At 43.2% G+C, this 26,026-nt stretch overlaps 1 protein-coding gene across 1 annotated transcript in view; it reads right to left on the bottom strand.

Annotated features, from left to right (window-relative positions):
- LOC138761699 (SH3 domain-binding protein 4-like) overlaps nucleotides 1–26,026 on the bottom strand; it is a 139,675-nt gene that overhangs the window by 94,772 nt on the left and 18,877 nt on the right. Inside the window, exon 2 of the mRNA XM_069934276.1 lies at nucleotides 1,595–1,828. Within this exon, the coding sequence (XP_069790377.1) occupies nucleotides 1,595–1,712 (118 nt within the window). The 5' untranslated portion in view covers nucleotides 1,713–1,828. The remainder of the gene's footprint in view (nucleotides 1–1,594; nucleotides 1,829–26,026) is intronic.

Raw genomic sequence — 26,026 nt, 5'->3', positions numbered from 1 at the left:
GAACAATTTTCTTTCTCTTCCCTCCCCTCTCACACTGTGGAGCAGTTCCCACAGTACCCTGCTCTATCGGGAACACAACTAGCCTGTTTGGGCGGGTGGGGTGAGGAGCAGGTGATGTGTTGTTATTGAGTTCGGTAATGTGCCTCGTCCACCATATTGAAGGCGTTTGTGTATATATTGATCCATTTGCATCGATTTTTTTTCTTCATGTTACATAGAGTCCACTGCCTAGAAACCAGTTATTCATTGTATTTGTAGAGATTGGCAAGTGATGACTTCAGAGGGGTGGAATGTTATATGTGGATTGTGGAAGAACATGTGGCCTATCTGTCTGGAACATTGTGGATGGTCACGCCTCCTCCCTGTCTGAAGCTTATTTTGAAGTCGCATCACCTTCCAATCAAGGTTGGACTCTGGCCACCCATGAGTGCACACCTTGGTGCTGGCTCATTTAAATTACTCAGTGTCAACATTGGCCAGACGTCCAGCTCAGAACCGTATAAAACATCGATGCGTAACACATTTCTTTCTCTCTCTCTCTCCCTCTCTCTCTCTCTCTCTCTGCCTCGTGGTCCAAGTCCCAGACATTGCTGCATTACTGTGGACGTCGCAGGAAGAGTCGCAGGTAAGGCGTGCGCTTCATTTAAGCTGAGCTGTAGTATTACAATACATCAGTGCCTGCAGAGAGCCATACCCCCAGGGTACCAGGAGTGTGTTTGAAAGACCCTGCCTGAAGAATGTGTGCCTGTGCGTGAGTGTAGAAGATAGGCAGCCACTGGTATTGGAGTCCAACCTGTGTTTGATCTGAATGTCCATAATCCATATATTGTTCAGTGGTAGTAATTAAGTATCATTTGACATTCTCCCACTTGTCTCCTGAGTGTTCAATAAGTTGTCTATAATTGTAACAAGTGTCCAGACTTGTTTCTCTGTGAACCCACTGAACTTTCCAAACACAACAATGCCTGTCTCTTTTTTTTAAACTCATACCTTGAGGAAGGGCTCAGGCCTGAGATCGGCTGAACTCCTCTAGCAGCTGTGTTTTTACTGCACAGTGGCTGTCGACACTGATTTTTTGTGCCCTATTTTTATTTATTGGTATAAGGTGGTTTATATGAAAGTTTGCTTTGCGATTCTGCTGCAGCAGTCTCCTCTGTGGGATCTGTACAATGGCAACTAACTCAGCTTCCTTCCCTCAAAGTCATTTCTTTCTTGGATGAAGTACGTGAAATAACTCGAATTGCCACGAATGAACTAAAAGGGCGATTAATATTTCAACCTTTGTTGTTAATTGATATCTTGCCTTTAATGAACACCGAAAGCCTTTCTGAAATCAAGCGGAATCTCCAGCTTCATCTGGAGTGAGTGTTGGCGAACTTACAAAGAACAAGGGCCAAATTAAGGCACACAGGAGACTACAGACACTGAAACAAAGCACAGTCTACTGCAGGAACTCAGTGGGTCGAGAAAAAAATAACCTTTACTGCCTAAATCCTTCAACGAGATTGGATCAAATGTTTCAAATAAAAGGATAACAATTTAAGGATTGTAGAAACATTCTGTCGTGGTTAATAAATTTGATTGAAATACTCACCTTTCATATCACTGAAATTGAGTTCAGGGAAACAATCACTCTGGTCGATCAATGTGCCTTCAGACTTGCAGCGAGGAAGCCCGCCAGTGTTGGTGGAACGGATTCTTTGGGCTGCCATTCCTCCCTCAGTTTAGGTCTCAGCAGAGGATAGAAGAGCGTTGTTCATTGGCAACAACTTCTGCAGACTGGTGACCAGCTTGCTGACTATTACAGTTCCTTCTGCAATCGGACCATCTGCAAGATTAGATCATATGGCAATGCATCAGTCTAGTCCCTAAAACTGTATCAACTCTTATGGACATACCCATTTTTTTACCCACCATGTATCACATTGTCTGAACAATGTTAATTTCAATGGCAATGAACCACAACTGCAGATGTGAATGAGATGCCACAGGTGCTCTATTAAATTAAATAAATAGCAACTTTACCACCACCTGGATCGGGTGTACCCCAATGTCCCTGGTGCGTACAAGGCTGCCCCTCTCCCCCACCTTGGCTACTTGGATCACACACCTGTCCTGCTAATCCTGGCATACAGACCGCTGGCAAAACGAATTGGGACAGTTCGCAGGGAGGTCAGGACATGGCCCGGGGTTGGGGGGAGTGGGTGGAGGTGGAGAAAGAGGCTAGAGAGGTGCTATAGAATTGTTTTGAGACCATAAACTTGAGCAGTTATAGGGAAGCAGCCACCTACAACGGTCAGATAAACATTGAGGAATACACAAGCTCAGTGACTGGCTACATCAGCAAGTGGATGGAGGATGTCACCAAGATCAAATGCTTCACCACCAGGGCTAACCAGAAACTATGGGTGGATGCTGAGGTCCAGAAGGTCAGTAAAATAGCTTTACTGCCTAGAGAAGCTGTGAGAGCTTGCGATAGTGCCTTCAGGACAAGGGACGGGATGGCATTCTCTCATGAACTCTCCCATGCAATCCTCTGGGAATGCACAGAGGATTCATAGAGAGAGGATCCACAGACAGCTGTGCTACACTGGTGACACGAGGCACATGTAGCGCTTGTGACAAGGTATCAAGACTTTAACAGATCATAAGTCAACCTTGTGAGTTAAAAAGACAATGATACCTCCCTTCCAGACAGATTGAATATCTATTCACAGCTCAATGAGAAGTAAAGGATGACACTGAAGAAAATGTTGTCCTCTCCTGATGAAGGGACCACTGCATAGCCATGGCCGAGGTGAGGAGAATCCTATCCGAGGATAATCCTATCCAAGGTGAACCCACACAAGGCATGGGACTGGACAACATACCTGGTCAAGTACTGAAAGACTGCACTGACCAATTGAAGGTTTTCACGGACTTCTTCAACACCTCACTGCAGCAGTCCATCGTTCTTGCAGGGTTCAAGGCAGCCCCATCATCCCAGTACCCAAGAGGGTGACAATAACAGGCCTCAATGACTACCGCCCTGCGGCACTGACCTCTACCATTATGAAATGCTTTGATCATCTGGTGATGAAACATATCAAAGCACACACCCCCAGGGGTGCTGGATCCATTTCAATTTGCCTATAGAAGAAACCATTCCACAGACGATGCTGCACCTTTGAACCTTCACTCGGTACTGACCCACCTGGGGAACAACACCTCATATGCCAGGCTGCTGTTCATTGACTTTGCGTTTAATACGATCATTCCCCAGAGACTGGTGGAAAAGCAATGCTTGCTGGGACTTAACACCCCTCTCTGTAACTGGATCCCAGACTTTCTAACAGAAAGATTACAGTCTGTCCAGGTCGGTAGCAAAATGTTGAGCACCGTCGTGTTGGGCACTGGCACACGTCAGGGCTGTGTGATCAGCCCACTCCTGTTCAAGCTACTGACCCACAAATGCATCATCAGATCCAGTTCCAATAGCGTCATCAAGTTTGCAGATGACAGAACAGTAGTCGGCCTCATCAACAAGGATGAGTCGCCATTCAGAGAAGAGGTAGAAAATCTCGTAAAATGGTGTGAGAGTAACAACCTGACAAGATGAAGGAGATGATCGTGGACTTAAGGAGGATCAGGTACAACCACCCTCCACTGCACATCAACAACTGTAGTGGAGAGGGAGTGGAGAACATCAAGTTCCTTGGACTTCATTTCACTAGTGACCTAAGATCGGCACAATACATCTCCTCACTTGTCAGGAAGGTGTAACAGCGACTGCACTTCCTGAGAAGACTGAAGTGGGAAAGGTAACCAGCCACCATTATGTCAACCTTCTACAGGAGCTCTATCAAGAACATCCTGGCCGGCTGCATCACAGTGTGGTACGGTTGCTGTAGAGAAATGGATCGGAGGTCAATCCACAGGACCATAAGAGTGGCAGAAAGGATCACTGGAGACTCCCTCTTCACCATCAACGATATCTGCTAGGATTGTTGCCTGAAAAGGGCACGAAAAATCATTGAGGACCCCTTCCACCCCACACACAGCATCTTTCAGCTGCTCGATTCGGGAAAAAGATACAGGAGCACCATCATGTTGAGGAACAGCTTCTACCCAAGGACAGAGAGAATGCTGAACGACAAAAGGAACTGCTCACACTAACCATCTGATACTCATAATTCTGAAAATACATTTATTTATTTGAATATATGAATACTTGGCCTGCATAAGTATTGTCTATCTGTATGTGCATTATGTCAAATTGTGAGTCTGTAAGTTTTGCACTGAGGACCAGTTTGTACTTGTGCAATCAGATGACAACAAACTTGACTTGACTTGACAAATGAGAATTTTGAGGACTGAAGAGCGCCCATTTAAAACAGAGATGTGGAGGAATTTCTTTAGTCAGAGAGTGGCAAACATCTGGAAGTTGCTGGCATGGGTGGCTGTGGGGGCCAGGTCACTGGGTGTATTTAAGGCAGAGATTGATAGGTATCTGAATAGTCAGGGCATCAAAGGACATTGGGAAAAGAAAGGGGAGTGGGGCTGAGTGGAGAATGGATCAGTTCATGATGGAATGGTGGAATGGACTCGACAGGCCGAATGGCCTACTTCTGCTGCTCTATCTTACGGTCTTAATACTGCCAAGTAAGATGAGCTTTCCAGAAAATAGTTGAGTGTGCAAATTAGCAGCATTAGCCTAGGAGGAGAGATTGAGTTGTCCAGGACTGCATTCACTGGAATTTAGAAAAATGAAAGGGGTCCCATAAAATTACAAAAGGGTCGGGTAAGATAGAAACAGGGAGGTTGATTCCACTGGCAGGTGAGGCCAGAACTAGGAGACAGAGCCTTGAGATTCAGGGGAGTAAATTTAAGACAGAGAGGATGAGGAACTGTTTTTCCCCAGAGTGGTGAATCTGTGGAATTCACTGCCCAAGGAAGCAGTAGAGACATTGAATGTATTTACAGCACAGATAGATAAATTTCAGAATTGGCTTATTGTCATGAACATTTGCCATGGAACCTGTTGTTGTGAGGCACCAGTGCTATGCATTACAGGTGCAATATTGTAATAAATTATGGATTCATAAATACAATGTGCAAAAATAAATAATTAGTGCAAAAAAAAAGAAAAAGGTGAGGTAGAATCCAGAGGAAGAAGCTGGTTTTGGGTGTTCTTCAGGCTCCTGTACCTCCCTCCTGATGGTAGCAGTGAGAAGAGGGCATGGCCTGAGTAGTGAGGATCCTTGATTATAGACGCTGCTTTCTTGAGACACCACCTCTTAAAGATGTCCTTAATGGAGTAAAGACTAATGCTCATGATGGCAGTGGCCAAGTTTACAACCCTCTATAGCCTTTCCCTGTCCTGTGCATTGGCATCTCCATATTAGACAGTGATGCAACCAGTCAGAATGCTCTACACCTGTAGAAATTTGCAAAAGTCTTTTGTGACATACCAAATCTCCTCACAAAGTATAACTGCTGGCAAGCCTCCTTCACAATTATATTGACATGAAGGCTCCAGGATAGATCTTCAGAGATGTTGATACCCAGGAATTTGAGGTTCTTTACCCTCTTTACTGCTGACCCCTTGAAGAAGATTGGTTTGTGACTGATTTTCCCTTCCTGAAGTCCACAATCAATTCTTTACTTTTGCTAATGTTGAATGCAAGGTTGTTATTGTGACACCACTCAACTATCTGATCTATCTCACACCTGTACGCTTCCTTATTGCTACCTGTGATTCTGCCGACAACTATGATATCATTGGTAATTTGTAGATGGTATTTGAATTGTGCCGAGCCACACTATCATGGTTATGGAGTCAGTAGGGCAGTGGGCCTGCAAATTTTTGAATAGGGGAATTTATGAGTTAAGCAATAGATGGGTAAGTGGAGCTGACTCCACGGCCAGATCAGCTCTGGTCTTAAAGAATGGCAGAACAGGCTTGATGGCCAGGTGGCCAACTCCTTCTCCCATGTTCTTATAGCATCTTGGGATGCCAAGATGAAGATATTACAGAAGATACCTTGGCTTTGGTAACTATGACCAAGGAAAGTTTGCCAAAAAAGACTAATAGATGGGAGTAAATCTCTTCTGGCCTTTGAATGAACACAGGGTTGACCGGCAATAATGCTAAATTCAAAGCTTTAGATTTTAGAAACGTACCTCCTGCAAAATTGAAGTGTGGAACTCTCCACCATCACTACACCCCAATGACTCTTTGCTGACAGTGCGGTATACATTCATGATGGCCCCAAGAATCTACAAGTACATTCTCCAAATGACTCTTCCGCTTCTCAAGGTAGGAAAAATGCCTTGCTACCCATCCATAAAGTTTATTGCATGGCATTTAACTCCTTGAAGCTAATTGTAAAGCCCTCAGATGCTGTCCCAACTCAGACCTTAGGGTTAAACAAGCAATGCTGCAGCTCACGAGCCCACACGGCCCAATTACACCCATGTAACCCATTAACCTACCCGTATGTCTTCAGAACGCAGGATGAAACTAGATCACCTGGAGGAAACCCATGCAATCATGGGGAGAACATACAAACTCTTTACAGACAGCAGCAGATTCAAACCTGGGCTGTTGGCATGCAATGGTGTTGTGAGAACCTCTACACTCTCTGTGCTGCCCATCAGCATTAGCTATTATCAGTTCAAGCAACTGGGGTGGGAGGACCTGATCTGAAGAATGCTCCTCAATGACTGCATGTAAAATAATATTGTTTATTGACTCTTAAAATGGGCCAAGACATTTGAGCAAGAAATGGAACTCGGCCAATGTTGAACTAAAAAGGGAACAAAGTGCTGTTAATCTTCTGCGCAGATTCTAATATTTGTTGGCTCTGCCTTATAACTAATAGTGACTGTGAGAGCATACTCTGGAACAGAAGACTCACTGATGCATGGTATTGGTAATCTGATCCACTCACCATCTATGAATCAGTACATGTCGCATTGACAGCTCCAGTTTCTACTCCCAGGAGAGTAAACGCTCGATTGTCATCAAGCACTAAAAAGGTTTTAATCCCCATAATAATAGGCCTGATAAAATGATATTCAATAGGACCAAGCACTGAGTAATGCTCATGCTGAAAAGGGATGGTGGAACTGAGGATAACAAGGTCTCCTCTTTAGAAATAAAGACTCAAGGTGCTTAGTCCTTCAGACAAAATATTTCAAGCAAGTCCAAATGAACTTCCTGCAAAGGTTCATGAGGAGTCAGCAAGATCACAAATTTAATGTAGATCTTCAAGCACTGGGAATAATCAGAAGGGGCCATTTGTAATGCCCATGATAAGTTTGCTTAAACAACCTGCAACTTCTCTGTTTGAGGGCCATCTGAATGCCCCTCAAACCTTGCTATTATTTCTTCTTCCATCACTTCCCTGGCAACCTGTTCCAAGCATCTATCATTCTCCGTATAATAAAAATGCCTCACAGATTTCTTTTAAATTTTCTCCCTCTCACCTTAAATCTACGTCCTCTGCTACTTGACATTATCATACTCAGTTGAAGGCTGAGGAGGAACAGAGGTGTACAGATCCCTCAGAGTGCTATGCAATAGAAGGGTTAAGAAGATGTATGGTGTTTTGGTCCTCATGAGTCAGGGGACTGAGCTCAAGAGCTGTAAGGTAATGTTTCAGCTCCATAAAACTCTGGGCAGGCCATATTGTCACCTCATTACAGGAAGGATGTGGAAGCTTTACAGAGAATGCAGAAAGAGTTACCAGGATGATGCCTGGATTGGAGAACATGCCAATATGAAGCAAAGCTTGAGTGAACCAGGTCTTTTGTCTTTGGAGCAATGAAGGATGAGAGGTGATTTCAGAGGTGTACAAGATTATGAGAAGCACTAATAGAGTGGATAGCCAACACATTTTTCCCTGGATGAAAATGGCCAATAGCAGAGGACATCTGTTTAAGCTGAGAGGAGGAAAGTGTCAAGGAGACGTCAGAGGCAAGTTTCATCTGTTTATTTATCTGTTTATCCATGTATGAATGTATGCATTTATTTCACACAGAGTGTAGGGTGTCCGGACTGCATTGTAGTGGGGGCTGGTACAATAGGGACATTTAAAAAAAACCTCTCAGATAGGCACATGATGCAAGAAAATGGGGGAATCATTGACTTGGAGAGAGAAGAGCAGATTGACTGTGAGTAGGTTTATATAGTTCAGCACAACATTGTGGGCCAAAGGGCCTATAGTATGTTGAACTATCTACCCAACATATCTCAATTATAAACTTCCAACACTTGAAAAAACAATCCAAGTTTACCCAAGGTAGCTAATTCTCTCTGATCCAGGAAGCATCCTGGTGCACCTCTTCTCCACCCTCTCCAAAGCCTCCTTATCGTTCCAATAAATACAGCAACTAGAATTGCACATAATATTCAGAAAGTTGCCTAACCAATTTTGTACACATCAGCCACATAACTTGCTAAGCTTTACACTCAGTGCCCCGATTGGAGTTAGGTATGCTGTCTGCAATTGTCACAACCTTATCTGCTCATGCCCATTCTGTTGGGTACCTATGTACTTGCACCCCCAGATCACTGTCTGCAACAATATTCCCAAGAGTCAAACCATTTCTTATATACATTCCCCTTGCATTTAACCACCCAAAGTTCATCATTTCAGACTTGCCCAGATTAAACTTCATCTGTCATTTCTCTGCCCTCATTTCCAATTGATAGAAAAACAATGCTTTATAATGTAGAAGGGTTGCCGAGATTTGAAAGTCCTCCTGGATTCAATCATTTGTTAAAGAATTACACAGAAGAACCAGGTCTACAAAGCATCGTTGTGCCCCAAATAATGTTATTTTCACCCTTGGAGACATAGATGCTGGAATCTGGAATAAAACACTGATTACTTGCATTATACTTGTGTATAACTTCAAGAACTTAGTTCTCTGAAACAAGGTGAGCCACACATGTCCATGCCCATGACCTCTTGCACCTGCCAAAACGAGGTTACCTGCAAATGGGTGGAACAACACTCTGTATTCCCTCTCAGCAGTCTTCAACCAGACGGTATTAACATAGACTTCTCCAATTTCCATTAAACCCCACCCACCCCCCCACTCCTCTGGTTTCCCTACCCCTTTGTCTCATTTGTTCCAGATCCCCACCCCCTTTCCTTCCTTCTGTCAGTGAATTACACTTAGCCCAATGTCCTCTCCTCCAATCATTTCTCAGCTTTTCTACCCTCCAACATGTATCCACCTTCTACCTCTGACACGTCCCCCTTCCTTTCCCCACCTTTTTATTCAGGTGTCTGCCTGTTTTTGCAGATGGCTGGTGAAGGGCCTGGGACCGAAATGTTGGTTACCTTTTGCTTCCTACGGATACTGCATGATCTGCTGACTTTAAACTTAAATTTCGTCACCACTTTTGTGAATTACCTTGTCTATGCATTTGGCCTGCTTTACAATACCTGAGAAGCAGCCATCAATGTCCGATAATTTATAATTTAATAAGAACATACAGTACAGTAAGAGGCCATTCCGGCATACGAGCCCAAGCCCCCCACCCCCCCAATACACCAATTAACCTACCAACCCCTTACATTTCTGAAGGGTGGGAGGAAACAGAGGCACTGGGAGGAAATCGACGCAGGTCACCGGGAGAAAGTAGAAATTCCTTACAGACAAGCGCCGGATTCGAAACCTGTTCACTGGCACTGTAATAGCGTTATGCTAATTGCCATGCTGACCGTGCAAGAGTCCTCAACATATATTCCATATGAACTTCATCTTGAGAAAAGATATTTAATTCTGCATCTTTTATGTACAGGATGATTAGCAACAAACAATATGAATGTCCAGCAGTTATTCACCTCCACCCTCTGAAACCAAAAACCATCACTGCCTCTCCTTCACACTAATTTGATATTTCCATTACAACTCGGTATGACCATTGTTCAACTTCCCTTTTGTCAGCTTGACATACATATTTAAGTTTCAAATTTAAAACCTCAATTCCTCCAAAGACTACTAATTGACCAAGCGTTGGTCAATGGGATGAACAGTAATGGTCAAGGACAGGTTTCTGTACTCTCTGTGGTCTTCTGGCTAAAATTATTCTGAGAAATTATTTTCTCCTCTCCATCATTCTTGTACTCAAATTTCCCTATCACAGAATATGGAAACATCCATGAATGGCACAATTGATAATATAACGGTAACCTAGTCTAGCTTGGCTAATACAGTTAAAAAGGTTTAGATATGGATCCTTCACATTTTCCTGATCGACCGGCCAGCCCGTATGAAGACATGTCTCCTATCACAACTGAAGTTGAAGGCTTCAAAAAGTTATTGCTTAACATCAATATGGCAAAAGCTACTGGGCCAGACCAAATTCAGAATTAAGCCTCCAAGATTGCAGCTGAAGAACTATAGCCCCTGTTCTGCAGATTATCCTCCAGCAGTCACTCGACTCAGGTGACTTTCCCCTGGATTGGAGAAAGGCGAACATCACTCCTCTCTTCAAGAAGGGCTCAACCACAAATCCGGCAAATTATCACCCTGTTTCATTAACATGCACCTGCTACAAACTCCTGGAGCACTTAATAGACAGCAACCTGATGAGGGATCGTAGCAGTCACAATATTCTTGCTGATAATCAGCATGCATATAGATCATGCCAGTCCCATCTTATCCTCACAACAAATGGCCTGGCCAAAATCTTCGATAACAATGTCATTGATTTAGCAATGCTCGACTTCTTCAAAGCATTCGATGTCATTCCCCACCAAAGATTTCTTACGAAGCTCGACTACTATGATATTTGCTCCAACACTAAAAGATGGATTTCCAGTTTCTTGATAAAACGTCTCCAGTGGGTGCGCGTGAATGGAAAAAAGCTCTGAATGGTGTCCATTGTTAAGTGGTACACCCCAGGGCACAGGGTTAGGCCACATTTGTTTTTCACTCTACATCAAAGACATTCACAGGAAAGTCACAAGCACCACTAGACTAATCGCGAACAACTGTTTGGTATACTGTCCAATTACGTCAGCTGATGACAAGGATGCTCTCCAAAGAGATCTTGATAGTCACAAAAAAGGTGCATGCAGTTCAATCCTTCCAAATGTGAAACCATGCATGTCACCAGGAAGAGAAAACCAGGCAAAACATTGTACAAAATTCTGGGTGTCACCTTTGATGAAATCAAACAGATGAAATACCTTGGCATCAAAATCCAGAACAGCTTGCGTTGGAATGATCAGACGTATCATACAACAATGAAGGCAACAAAAGTTTTAAATTTTCTGAGATGCAACTTCCATCATTGTTCAACTTTTGTCAAGGAGAGGTTGTACCTCTCCCTTGTTAGATCACATTTGGAATATGCAGTAGGTGCATGGGACCCAGAGACAAACAAAAACACTACTCCCATCAAACAAGTCGAGAGATAGGCATCCTGATTAGTCACAAATACATATGAAAGTGTTACAAAGCTCTTGGATTCATTATCGTGGAGCTCTCTCCAAGATAGACGTGAAGCACACTGCCTGACCTGTTTTTACAAAATGCTAAACCGCCAGCTCAATATGGATGACCAATTCTACAATGGACCCAAGCCTGCTAGAAGCAGGCGAGGGCACGCAACCCAATTTGTAGTGCCATCTTCCAAGACAGATATGTCCAGCAATTCATTCTTCCCCCGCACAATTAAAGCATGGAATAATCTTCACCTGACCATACTCACACAACCAGACCCAATTACATTTAAGACAGCTCTTCTCCAAAAATTTCCTCCTTAACCACATCCTCCCCCACCTTCAGTTTAAATCCCATACAGAATATTCTGGAGGATCCAGAACCTTCAATAGTGGTCAACAATTTAGTGGTGATATTGCGTTACAGTAAAAATCATCTGGCTGAAGAAATTCCTCTGCATTTCTGTTCTAAGTGGACACCCTTCAATCCTGAAGCCGTGCCCTCTTGTCCTAGATTCTCCATGAAGCAAAACAACCTTTCCACATCTACTCTTGTCAGCATGTCTAATCAACCACTTGCATAAAATAAAGTGAATGTGCAAAAAAATGCTTCAATAGCGGTCAACAATTTAGTGGTGATATTGGGTTGCAGTAAAAATCAATTTTTATCCAATTAAAAAACAAAAGATCCACGGTCCTGATAGTCTCTTCAGTGCAATTAACATACCCTCCCTTTGGTGCTTATTTAGTCTGGTGGCTTTTGAGTGTGATTTCTTTCTTCAAACCTATTTAAAATATTGTAAAGCTATCCACCCTGAAATTGTTCATCTGAGATTAGATTTCAAAGCTCTTTTGTGATTTTTAACTTCAGGCAAAATAGACGAGAAAAATTTCAAGAGTGGAAATTTCAAACCTCTCTGTTCATAAATGATCTAGTTTCTAAAATCAGAATGCACTTTATACAAGCTCTAGTGCTAATAATATTTCCTCGCCAGCCCAGCTCCCAATGGCATTACATTTTAATTTACCCCATCCCCAGGCTGAGTATATTTTCCCAGAAACGTATCTTTCATTTTTGTCCTCCTTTGGTCCTTCTCAATCTTGCTCTATGCTGTCCATGCTGGGAGATCATTTAGGATTTCAGCATTCATTGTCATGAACAGGTCAGAAAATTCCTTGTTTTGCAGCAGTATTACAAGTGTAAATATTGTTATAAATTACATTTTTAAAAAATAAATAAATCAGCAGAAAAGAAGAGAAAGAGAGGTCATGTCTGTGGTTGACTGTCCATTCAGAAATCTGGTGGCGGAGGGGAAGTTTTTGAAACATTGGGTGTGCGTCTTCAGGCTCCTTGTATCTCTTTCTAGATGGTAGCAGTGTAAAGAGGGGATGGTTAGGGTGGTGAGGGTCCTTGATGATAGAGCCTGCTTTCTTGGGACACCGTCTCTTGTAGATGTTCTTAATGGAGTAAAGATTGATGCCCATGATGACATCGCCAGGCTTCACAACTCTCTGTCACTTTTTCCTATCCCATACATTGGTACCTCCATATCAGTCAGTGATATAACCTGTCAAAATACTCACCACAGTACACCTGTAGAAATTTGCAAGTCTTTGGTGTGTGACAGAATATAGATATGTTTTTGGAAGATAAATTGGGGCAAGGTTTTTAGTGTAGGTCACATACAAACACTTTAAAACAGATCTTATTTAAAATATTGGAACTCTTCTCATGCTAGACATGTCGGGGCCAAGTCTTTGCAAAAGATTGGAAAGTGCCCAAGAGACTTCACTAATGGATTATTCTTTACAGAAAGGCAACAGATGAAAGAGCTGTCGGAGCCTCATTCTGTCTAGAGTGGAACTTGCTGTTCTAGGAGGGTCATGTGGTTTTCCACGCAGAGAGAGAGAGAGAGAAACACACAGAGATCAGTTCTACAGTCAGCAGCAGCAACTAGAACTGGAACAGGACAAGCTGGCAAGCTGTGGAAAACCCCATTTGGAAGATGGGTTGTGAGTGCTTAGTTCAGCCTGATCAAAGCCCTTGTGGTTCATGCAAGAGGAGAGGACTGGCTGTCTAATGCTTCACTTGGAATAAGAGAAACAAAAAGGTACTCTGTGGTGACCTGAAAAAAAGGTTATCATCTGGAGAACCCTGAGGGGGAGAAGTTTCTTTGGCAAGACACTGAAATGGTTGATTTAAAAAAAGAATCAGTTGTGGGTGTCAGCATACAACAAATTTCTGTCTGAAAACTGACAAGAACCTTCCTGAACAGTAACCATTTACCTTTCAAGCACCAAAGCCCGGTGAAGTTTATAAATGTTAAATTCTGTGCACAGTATAAGAATTGCCTGCAACCAGTGAACTTGGAGGAATAAGAAGTGAGATTGGACTGTGAATCAAAGAACTTTTCTGAACTTATGCACACATTACATACAAGTGCGCTTAGAATTAGAAGGGGGTTGTTAGGTTAATTAAGTCAATAGTTACAAGTTAAAGTGTGATTCTGTGTTCATGTTTAAAGATAATTAAAAGCAACCTTTGTTTGAATAACCATTTGTCTTGGTGAATATCTATTGCTGCTGGGTTTTGGGTCATCTGAGCTTATAGCAGGTGACACACCAAATCACCTCAAACCCCTAATGAGATTTAGTTGCTAGCAAGCCTTCTTCATGTTTACATCGACATGGCAGCCCCAGGTTAGATCTTCAGAGATGTTGACAGCCAGGAATTAAGTTCTTTACCCTTTCCACTGCTTATCCTGTGATAAGGACTGATTGTGGACTTCCTGAAATGCAAGGTTGTTTTGACATTACTCAACTACCTGACCCATCTCCCTCTTGTGCATTTCCTCATTGCCGTCTGTGACTCTGTTGACAACGGTGGAACTTGGTCACTTAAGTATCTTAAGCACGACATTTAATTCAGCCAAAGTTGTACCACATTCAAAATGCCACCAAATTAAAAAGTCTACAAGGCTAAAATCATGAAATTGAATGGTGTAAAAAAAAATTAGAACAAACTCATGTGTGTCTTTGCATCAATGGTATTAAACACACAATGGTTAAATATCATTTCTATTCTGCTCATAATTTTACAACTCTATGTCACCTCTCAGTGAGAATAATCCCAACGAATCTCTTCTGCATTTTCTCTATGGCTACCACATGATTGAGTGGCCAGGTGACCAGAACTGTGCACAGTACTCAAAATGCAGTCTCAATATACAATACAGCTGCAACATAGTTCAGTGGACTCATGACACCACTTGCTCAGGTACTTTTACCCATCTCCTCCGGCAATGATTTCTTTAAAAACAAGGCAAGACTATTTACAGACTCCAACATATCACCTGATACAAGGAAGGCGGTCAAATGTACAAAGTCACACAGATGTCTGACCCAGCAGTGGAATCGGAAACTACTGCAACTTCGCTCAGTAAAAACCTAATTTTTGCACTTAAAAGCAGGCGTAAATCAGTGTGGTCAGAATTGCTCAATCTCCTCCATTCTTAGAGTGTTACTGTCACCAAATTATTACATTTCCTGTTTTAATTCATGACGATAAAAGAATCTTGAAGAAACTTTGAAACAGCCAGTTACATTTAAGCGAACAAAAATAATTCAAGTTAAATATAATACTAATGGAAGCTACTTTTGCCCTTCATGGTTGGTAGTTTCCACTAAAGTTGATAGGGACACTGGAAAGAGATGCAGGAGTATCAAAGGAGAACCACAAGGCTGAGATACAGCTTCTTCCCAAAGGCATAGGCGTATCTAGGGTATGGCCGGTGGGGCAGAGAACAGGGGCTCCACTTGAAGGGGAGTGCCACTGTCCTTGCCTTACCCGCTCAACATCCGAGTCCCTAGCCCAATAATTAATCTCCATCCCATGGGTGCAGTGCTGTGCTGCCTGGGCTCACTTGAGTGCCCCCTCTCCAGCAGGCAAGCAGCACCTGGCGATGGCTCAATGCAGGATCAATAGGGAAAAAAAATGGCAGTCTTCCCTACCCATGTCCCCCACGAGGCTGGAACCACTCTGTCAGTGCCAGCGCCAGCCAGGGAAACGAGTGGTCCCGGAGGCTGGAGGGGCTGTCACAGCCCATTCCAGCCGTCCACCGACTTTCCCGCCAGCAGCCTGCCCTGGCCACCCACTGACAGCCACCCCAACAGACCCGTCGACAGCCCACTGATGCCTCCGCCGACAGCCTGCCCTGGCCGCCCACTGACTGCCCTGTTGAGAGCCTTGCCCCGGCCATCCGTGGAGATTTTCCAATTAATACTTCGCAGAATATATACTGTGAATTGATTAGTGTTATTGTTATTAATTTATTTACACATTGCAACACATAAAAATAAGAAATACTCATTAATGTTTTATTTAATGGAACAACTAACTGAACAAAGTAGTTCAAAGTTTCAAGTAAAATCTTAACAAAATACATTACTTCATAGAATCGTAACATGTATCCACAACCTGTGTGTGTGGTGGCGGTTTTTGTGCATTTCTTTTTAAACACGGGTGGGGGGGGTTGCAGATGTCAATGGCAGCCTTTGGGCGCCACTTAACCTCGATACACCACTGCCCACAGGCAGTGAGACTGCTGAACAACTGAATGAACTGCTCATACAAACCCTCCGAAATTCAACTATTTATTTAACAATTTTTATTTATTTTTAATATATGTAGAGAGGTACTGCATATGTAACATTTGTATGTGTGTTATGTTTGGTTGTGTGTTTGTAGGTTTTGCACTAAGGACCGCAGAACGCTGTTTTGTTGGGTTGTGCTTGTACAATTGGATGATAATAAACTTGAAATATTGAGGAAACTTCACACATCGCTGCTGAAGTGCACGATGGAAAGACCTATATACACATGACAACAAATTTGAGACTTCAGATTTTGTAGTGAAATCCTTGAGTCATAAACCAGTTACCCAGAGAACATGAGCTGATTAGTGTTGATGCTTCCCAGTTGATCATTCGTTGTTCTAAACTTCCAACCATCTCTGCAGCAACCTCCAAGGCACTCGGGCTCTGAAGAAAGATCATTGATCTAAAATCCTGATCTGCACGAGTACTTCTCCCACTTCAGGTTTACAGACCTACTGCAGAATTTTGTTCTTGTGCTAAAGATGCTTCAATGATCTCAGCAGCATGGAACATGTCTTCATAAAGCTGACAAAAAGAATGCTTTATGAAGATTTAAAAAATTGTGACTGGAAATGGGGAAATAAACATCAAAACTGGAGCAGTGCCATAAAATATTATTACAGACACTGATGCTTAATCTTGGCATTCATAGCTTAAGGAATAGAATACAAGAGCAGGGATGTGATGTTGAGGCTTTAGAAGGCACTGGTGAGGCCTCACGTTGAGTACGAGGTACAGTTTTGAGCTCCTTATTTAAGAAAGGGTATGCTGGCATGGGAGAATGATTCCTGGAACAAAGGGATTAGCATCTAAGGGCGTTTGATGGCTCTTGGATTGGGGAACCTCAGAAGCATTTTGAATGTTCAAAGGCCTGGACAAAGTTATTTCCCATGGTAGGGGAGTCCAGGACAAGAAGGCTCAACTTCAGGATTGAAGGGTGCCCACTGAAAATAGAGACGTGGAGGAATTTCTTAGCCAGACAAAGGCATAGGCGTATCTAGGGTATGGCAGGTGGGGCAGAGAACAGGGGGTCCACTTGAAGGTGAACCTCAGGAATTTGCCACCATGGGCAACTGTGGAGACCAAGTCATTGAGTGCATTTAAAGCAGAGATTGATGTGTGTGTGACTAGTCTGGGCTCCAAAGGTTGTAGGGAGAGGCCGGGAGAGAGGAGCTGAGTGGGAGGATGGATCGGCTCAGGATGGAATGGAGGAGCAGACCCAGTGGGCTGAATGGCCTACTCCTATATCTAATGACCTTAGTTGATGTATTCTGATTTAGGCCAAAACATGCAGTAAATGCTGGAGGAATCCGGCCAGTCTCTTAGGAGGTAAAGATACATTACTGATGTGTCAGGTTGTCAGCTGGTCTCACTGTGTCCATTTGTAGTAACAACACACAGTAAATGCTGGACGAACTCAGCTGGTCTCACTATGTCCATTTGTAGTAACAACACACAGGAAATGCTGGACAAACTCAGCTGGTCTCACTGTGTCCATTTGTAGTTACAACACAGTAAATGCTGAACGAACTCAGCTGGTCTCAGTGGAAAAAGACACAATAAATACTGGAGTAACTCAGCATTGATTTATCATTTCTGATAATTCAGCCTAAATTCTCATTTAGGCTCCCTGCCTTGCATCAGGTGATGGGTTGGGTTGGAAGCAATGTTGTCTGTAAATACTCTTCCCTTGTTTTTAAGGAAAGCATTGACCATGATGAGAATGGTGGCATAGAAGAAGGGGTGTGGGCAAAAACACCCGAGAAAGCAATGTCATGCGCCCATTTTATTATGTTTAAGCTGCAGAAGGGTTAGTGCAACCTTATTACGGAGCCAGCAACCTGGGCTCAAATCTGCCGCTGTCTGCACGGAGTTTGTGCGTTCTTGCCATTTCCGCACGAGTTTCATCTGATTGCTCTGGTTTCCTCCCACATTCCTAAGATATTGGAGGTTAGTAGGTTATTTGGTCACATGGGCAGCGTGGGCACATAGGCTGGAAGGGCCTGTTGCTGCACTATATCTCTGGATTTAAATTGATACATTGAGAGATTGCACCTAGAGTATTGAGAACAATTTCAGTCACCACACTAGGATGTGGTAGTGAAAGAAAGAGTATAGAAGAGATTCACCAGGATGCTGGCTGGAATGGAAGGCGAGTTAGGAGGAGAGATTTGATTCATTAGGGTTATTCTCACTGGAACGAAGGAGACTGAAAAGACTTATAAAACTACGATGGTCATGAAAATCACAACTTTGTGAAAGTTCATCTTTTAGCAAACTATCTTCTCAATGCATGTGAAAAATGAGTTTACACAAAGAAAGGATACATCGTTACTCTACAAGTTTAATATTAATGGTGCAATTTCATACACGGGTTGTGCCGATTATTTTATGCCCTTCCATTTACGAGCTAAACGATCAATATTACTTTGGCTTGGTGGATGGATTTTGTTTTTAATTGGTGGCATTTTGAGGTGTGGTCCATGTTGGGACAAGTTACTTTTTCTTCACTTGCTGCTGGTCTGCAGCCTGGTTTGGGGGTGGCTGCGTGCAGGGAAGCAGAATCTCGAAATTTAAAGGAGATCTGAAGGGTGAAAATCTGAAATGAGGTGCCAGAGAAGGAGACGGAGGCAGGTACAATTATAATATCTAAAAGGCATTTTGTCAGGAACACTGAGTCGGAGGTTACAGGCAAATTGGATTAGCAAGATTGGGATGACGAACGACAGGCTGATAGCTGTTCCTCTTCTAACCATCATGAAGGAGGTACAGGAGCCTGAAGATGAACACGCAGAACAAAAATAGCTTCTTCCCCTCTGCCGTCATATCTTTTCCTCTTCTTTTGCACTTTTTTTTAAATGGGGCATTTATGGAAATGTAATTTACAGCAATTTTTGCATCTGGATCGCACAATCACGCTGCCGCAAAACAACGAATTTCGTGACACGTTCATGGCAATAAGTTCTGATTCTGTGTTGACTGATTCTACAATACTCCAATGCAGCCAAGGAATAAAATTTAACTCAGCCCAAGTTATCTATTGCATTCAGCTCACACTCAAAACACCACTGTTACGAGCCCAAAGGACCCCAAAACCCAGCAGCAATAGAAATTCACCAAGACAAATGTTTACTTAATCAAAAGTTGCTTTCAATTTTCTTTAAACATAAAAACAGGATCAAACTTTAACTTATTACTATTAACTTAAACCCCTTCTAATTCTAAGCGTACATGTATGTATATGTTCAGGAAAGTTCTTTGCTTTAATAGTTCACTCATTTCTCAATTCTCCATTCAATAGTCCATTCAATTCTCACTCCTCCAAGTTTACTGGTATCAGGCATTTCTTATACTGTGTACAGAATTTAACATTTATGAATTTTCACCAGGGTCTGGTGCTTAAAGTTAAATGGTTTCTGCTCAGGAAGGATCTTGTTGATTTCAGAGAGATATTTGTGCTCATTGGACACACACAAATTAATTTCCTCCAATCACTTCAGTGTCTTGCCGAAAAAACTTGCCCCATCATGGGTTTTCCAAATGATAACCTTGTCTTCCAGGTCACCAGAGTTCCTCTTATTTCCCTTATTTCAGTAGAAACACTCTAGCCAGCTATTTCCTCTTGAAAGGAACACAAGGGTTTTCAACAGTCTGAACTCGGAACTCGTAACCAGTCTTCAAAATGAGGTTTTCAACAAGCCTGTCAGCTTGCCATGTTTCAGCCTCAAAAACTACTGCACAATTGACTTCTCTCTCTCGCTCTGCTTGTAAAAACCAGAACCCCTCCCAAGGCTCCAAACCCAATCCTTAAAAGATCTTTATCAGCACTTGAGCCCTGGACTTTTCCATTTACACCTGCTTTTGAAATTCTTTCCTAAGTAATTTCATTGTCTCTGCAAAGTCACGGAGCCTGAATGTCCAGCTTCAGCAAAGCTCTTGTATTTTAAATGAGATGTGAAGTGCAAGTATCTGTTTCTGAAGTGACTTATACTGAATGCCCACAATCTCTCTTTTAAAGACATATTTATATATAACCCATAATACCACCAAATTAAAATAATCCATCAACAAGGCAGAAATATTATTAGCCATGTACCTCAATAACAGAAGAAATCAACACAAACTCATATACGTCTTTGCATCATTAGTTTTGAGTTTAGAGAATAACTTATAGATGTAAACCAGACCGAACAACTAATGGAATTATTTCTGGAATATTTTCAGACGGTGCAATGAAAACAAACAAGGTTGTACAAGTCTAGTCCAACCTTATGAACACTATCAGGAGAAACACAGCCTTTCTTATACATCAGTGTTTAATATTAAAAATGATGGAGCTCCTGGCTTTCTGGACCATTTTCAGTTTTAATCAGGGTGTGCACTTGGGTTTCTATCGCACGATGAATGCAGGCTGGGGAGAAGGATAGCATGCACATGCGGAGCATAGAAGTAGAATCCAATTTACTTGGGAACACATTCCGAGCCTTGTTGCTTTGGAATGAAGTTCGGCAACACCACAAATATTGGTAACCACAGGAGCAGTTGGTTCAGCGCTTGATCAACCTGTACAGCTGAATCAAGTTCAAAGGAAGGACAAGAGGAGGCCATTCAGCCCCTTGGGGCTGCCCTGCCACTCAGTGAGATTGTTACTAAACTTATCTCAGTGCCACGCTTCAAGATTCTTTTATTGTCATGTAACGAAACAGGTGTAATATTGTACAAAATTGTATTTAGTCTGCCGTAAATCAGATTCGCCATCAGTGGGAATTGCCCAGTGCCCCTTTCACTCAGAGAAAGAGAAGCAAGGGAGTCTCTTCAGAGTTACCAAGTGCCCATGGATTCATTTCCAGTGCTTCTGTAGCCTCTGCAGCCTCACAGACTTCAGTCCAACCATCGACAACCCGCGCTCCAGATTCAAAACTCCGGCACGATCAGGAAGCCTTCAGCGCCCAAGCCCCCTCGGGAGCCCCTCTCGCATCCTGGTTCCGACATTTTTTGACCCAATGTCTTTATATATAGAAATGTTCATTAGACATACTGATACCCAAGAGAAAAAATGCTGGGTAGACTGTGACGAGTGTAGAAGGGACCTCGCAGAGGTGTATATGTCATTGGTGAAGTGAAACATCACAGGATATGAGAGTCTAAGACAAGAATGCATAGTCCAAATTGCAGAGGGAAAAGATTTAAAAAAGACCCAAGGGGCATTCACGCAGAAGGTGGTGGGTGTGTGGAACGAGCTGCCTGAGGAAGTCGAGGAGGTGGGAATATGGATTGCTTAAAAGACATTTAGAATGTATGTAGCCAAGAAAGGTTCAGAAAGATAGGGGAAATTAAGGAAATGGATCTTGTTCAGGGAGGCAGTTAAACAAGAAAGTCTGCAGATGCTGGGTTCCAGTATAATACACAAATGTACTGGAGAAACTCAGCAGTTCACGCATTGTCCACAGGATGTAAAAGGTAACTAACATTTCAGGCCTGGGGGCCTTCGTCAGGAATCAGGAAAAACAGGCAGAAGCCTGAATAAAAATGTGGGGAGAGAAGGAGGAAGGTACAGGGAGGAGGGGGAACAGGCTAACATGTGGGAAGGTCTACCCTTTGCTTCATGCACTGCCAAATCAAAGCCACCGACAAATTGGAGCAACAACGCCTTGTCTGCCATCTTAGCACTCACCAACCAGACGGCATGAACATCGACCTCCAATTTCCTTTAACCACTCCCCTGTGTCTCTCTTTCCCTGAGTGACACACAAAAGTCTGCAGATGCTGCGTCTGTAGTAAAAACACAACAAAATGCTGGAGGTACTCAGCCAGTCTTCAGCATCCAGAGGAGACAGACATGCCTCCAGCACTTTGGAGCGTTTCAACTCCCTTTCCCTGTCCCTGTCTACTTTCCTCCAGCTCCCCACCCCTTCCCTATCAGAACTTCCATTACGAGCCCTCTGTCCTCTCCCCATCACTTCTCAGCCTTTTTTCTCAGCTGCATCCACCTATTACATCTTACCTGTTTGTCTGTGCTCCTCCCCTTTCCCTTCCTCCTTCTTCCTCATACCCACTACTGATTTTTTTTTCCTGATTTCTGACAAATTACTCAATCCTGAAATGTGGGTTACCTTTTACTTCCTATGGATGCTGAGTGAGTTTCTCCAGCCTTTCTGTCGTTAGGCTGGCAACATTGACAAAGGTTCTGTTTCTGCACTGGATAACTACGTCTGTAGCCACTGCACGGAATGAACCATTTCCCCCCCTTCCCCCCCCCCCCACAACTCTTCCATCTTGCCAATGTGTCAACATCAAACAGTAAGGACAATGGAGTTCCAGCTCTCACCCATCAGAGGAAAAGATGACAATTACCGTACAAGCATTTACGCTTTTTAAAAACTTTACTGTCCAACAGAGCTCGTGGAAATTGGATTCAAATTTAAACCCATGCCAAGCAAATCTCTCTCATGTCACCCAAGTTGAGTTCTATTCTCTTGGAATCAACTCGCAAATACTCCTTTAAAACAGAAAAGTTGGAAGGTCTTCACTGCTTCCCTTTATTTCAACAATGAAAGTAAACGTTTGATACAAGATGGCAGTGGCCTGGTATTGCACAAACATATGGAGGATGCAACGCAACCATCTCTGCTCTGAATTACCCAAAAGTCTCAGATTATTTTTGAACCACTGAAACACAAGGTTTTGTGGGAATATAAGCAAGAGCTACACAGTTAGCACAACACTATTGCAGCACTGTCTGTACAGTTCCTCCCGTGTCCGTGCAAGTTTTCTCCCACCTTTCGAAACACACAGAGGTTGTCGGTTTATTGGTATAATTGGGCAGCGCAGGCTTGTGGACCTGGAGGCCCTGTTACCATGCTGTATGTCTAATTTATATTTAAAGTGAAAACATCTGCAAGATATTAAAAAAAAACCCATAAGGGTTACAGAAGTCCAATCGGTAACCAACTACACGACCTTCTTGGGGAGTGTTGGCGTTGTGTACATTTGATTTCACCTATGAATGACATACACTGGGATAACATTGAAATGGACTTCCAGTACCCAGCTGCATTGCTGACAAAAGCCATTGGCTGTGGATTTATTCAGCCTGGGCCAATGGATTCCTAAACAGGAAGTAGTACTGTGATTAGCAGCAAGTCATTTCAGACAGGCCCATCAAAGCCCCATCTGATAACAATTGTGTGACTTGAATAAATTAGACATACAACAGATTCTTCCAGCCCAATTACACCCAATTAACCTGGACTTTTTAACCTACAAATACTCGTATATTATTAAACGCTGGGAAGAAACTAGAGCACCTGGAGGAAACCCACGCAGTTACGGAGAGAAAGTACAAACTCCTTACTGAGAGCGCTGCATTCAAAGCCAAGTCGCTGGTGGTGTAACAGCATCACGCTAACTGGTAACCTTTTCCCTCCTCCTCTTCACCCCCCCCAAAAAGCCAGACTCTGAGCGATCATTGACATGTGGGTGATTCTAGTCACCCAATGACAGGAAGGATGCTGTTAAGATGGAAACAGTGCAGAAAAGAATCACAAGAATGTTATCTGGAGTAGTGAGCTTGACAGACTACTCTCTGGACTGTTGGAGGCTGACGGGTGGGATCATAAAATCACGAGAGCCATGTAAAAAAAAAATGATGGGCCTGCCGCCAGTGTGGACCCAGGAGAGCGGAAACACAGCACTGCTCAAAGGGTTCAATGGCACATTAGAGGAGCCAACAGTGTTTAAACCAAAATCGTCCAATTGCTCAGCAGCGACGAGGGATTGTAGAGACTCCGGGGAGTAGTAGACCAGTGCAGGGCGCCAGAAACGGGGTGGGCACTGCTTGTTGAGAAGGTGAAGCAGAGGAGGCGACCCTTCTGGACAGTGAACGTAGGGTGGCAGACCAGCGAGGGGCCCACACAGGCCGAGGGCTATTGGAAACTGGCTCATGGTAACCAGGTATCGGAGAGGGATTCGAAAGAGTGCCCTTAGCAAGAAGGACTCCTGATCATGTCAGATGTTTGGATCTGGAGCTTCGGGGGGTGGGGGGGGGGGGGGGGGGTGGGCGATGAATCCAACAAGTCTGCGTGGCTGCAGGAGTGCTGAAGGTGAATCCATGGTCATTCAGCGACTCTGAAGGAACTCTTTTGCTTCTCGTTCTCACTTACTGTATGGGGTGCCAGGCAACACGGTCTTATGGCAGGCAGAAGGCAAATGTGTGTAATATTACATATTCTGTACTATTACAATAAAGGCATCTTGATTAGGTAAACAGTCATCATCTTTTCCCCAGGGTAGGAGTCTAAACCTAGAAAATAAAAAATCAGTCTTCTGTGGTTCTGATGTCATTCCATACAATACCACAGAGGTATGGTTCCCAATCTGATTGCCATTCGAGTATTTTACAACATACAGACTCAATCTGTACGTTGGCTTCCTGTGGGAAAAATCGCCTTGTGTGTCCTACACGGTGATGACATTGTGAGAGTACTGCACTAGCTCTGGCACACAAGTACGACTTGATTTCCTGGCGTGGTGAATGGTTTTATAGAAATTATGCTTCCTCAACAAGAGAAAGGTAGGCATTTGAAAATTTCTGCTGAACTTCCAAATGGAACCAGTCCTTTGAAACTCGCATTGTAAATTTTCCGATATTTAACACAATCATATCCTCTTAATGCACCACTCTCCTCCTCTGGCCTGGTTTAAACAGAGATCTGACCTTCACTAACCAGGTGTCACATTAGTTCCACCAAGGCTAGGCATCTCGGCCCTCCACATCTGATCTCTGGTTCTGGTGTGAGAGAGACTCCAGATTTAAAAAGCTGATCAGCTGAAGAACAGATGGATGGATGAATGGAGATAGCAAATCAAATGAATGACTCGCTCTGGATCATCCAAGAGGAAAACGCATAATGATTTCATCCTTTACGCATGGATCTGAGAAAATAAAATCCGCAATCTGCCAAGCTAAATACAGATCTGAAATTACTTGCATCGATGTAATTGCTGTGTTTGGGCTCACTTTGTAGAGTAAAACAAGTGTCACAAGCAGCAATATTGAGAAATTAAGCTTAAATTTAAATTTTTTTAAATTTAGACATACAGCATGGTAACAGGCCCTTCCAATCCACACGGCTGAGGCCTCCAAATGACCTGGAGAAACACAGCTTGCCACACAGCATCCACAGGAAGTAAAATGGTTAGCAACATTTTCTTGAGAGGTTCAATCCTGAAACGTTAGTTACGTTTTACTTCCAATGGATGCTGTGTGACCTGCTGAGTTTCACCAGCATGTATCATCACTAAGGCTGTGATTATGAAGCTATGGATTATTGTTCAAAAGTCAGCTTGGTACATAGAACACTACAGCAAAGTTCAGGCCCTTCAGCCCTCCATGTTGTGCTGACCCATATATTCCTTAAAAAAAACCAAATCCTCCCTACCATGTAACCCTCTTCCATCCTTGTGACAGAGTCTCTTAAATGCCTCTAATGTTATAGCCTCCACCACCATTTCTGACAAGGCATTCCAGGCACCCACAACTCTCTGTAAAAAGCTTACCCCTGATGTCTCCCCTTAACTTCCCTCCCTTCACTTTGTACATGCCCTCTGGTATTTGCTATTCCTACCATGGGAAACAGGCGCTGGCTATCCATCCTCTTGTACACCTCTATTAGGTCTCCTCTCATCCTTCTACGGCTTCTTAACTATCCTATCAACCTGTGTGGCAACCTTGAGGGATGTATGGATTTGAATCTGTTTATCCACACCATTAAACATACTCAGCCTTCTGGTTTGCCTTCCAAAATGCATCACAATAGACAATAGGTGCAGGAGTAGGCCATTCGGCCCTTCAAGCCAGTACTGCCATTCACTGTGATCATGCACAATCAGTACCCCGTTCTTGCCTTCTCCCCATATGCCTT

The sequence above is a fragment of the Narcine bancroftii genome, chromosome 4, assembly GCF_036971445.1.
Source record: "Narcine bancroftii isolate sNarBan1 chromosome 4, sNarBan1.hap1, whole genome shotgun sequence".
In the NCBI taxonomy this organism is placed as follows: Eukaryota; Metazoa; Chordata; class Chondrichthyes; order Torpediniformes; family Narcinidae; genus Narcine; species Narcine bancroftii.
This window is presented reverse-complemented; position numbering and strand designations above follow the sequence as displayed.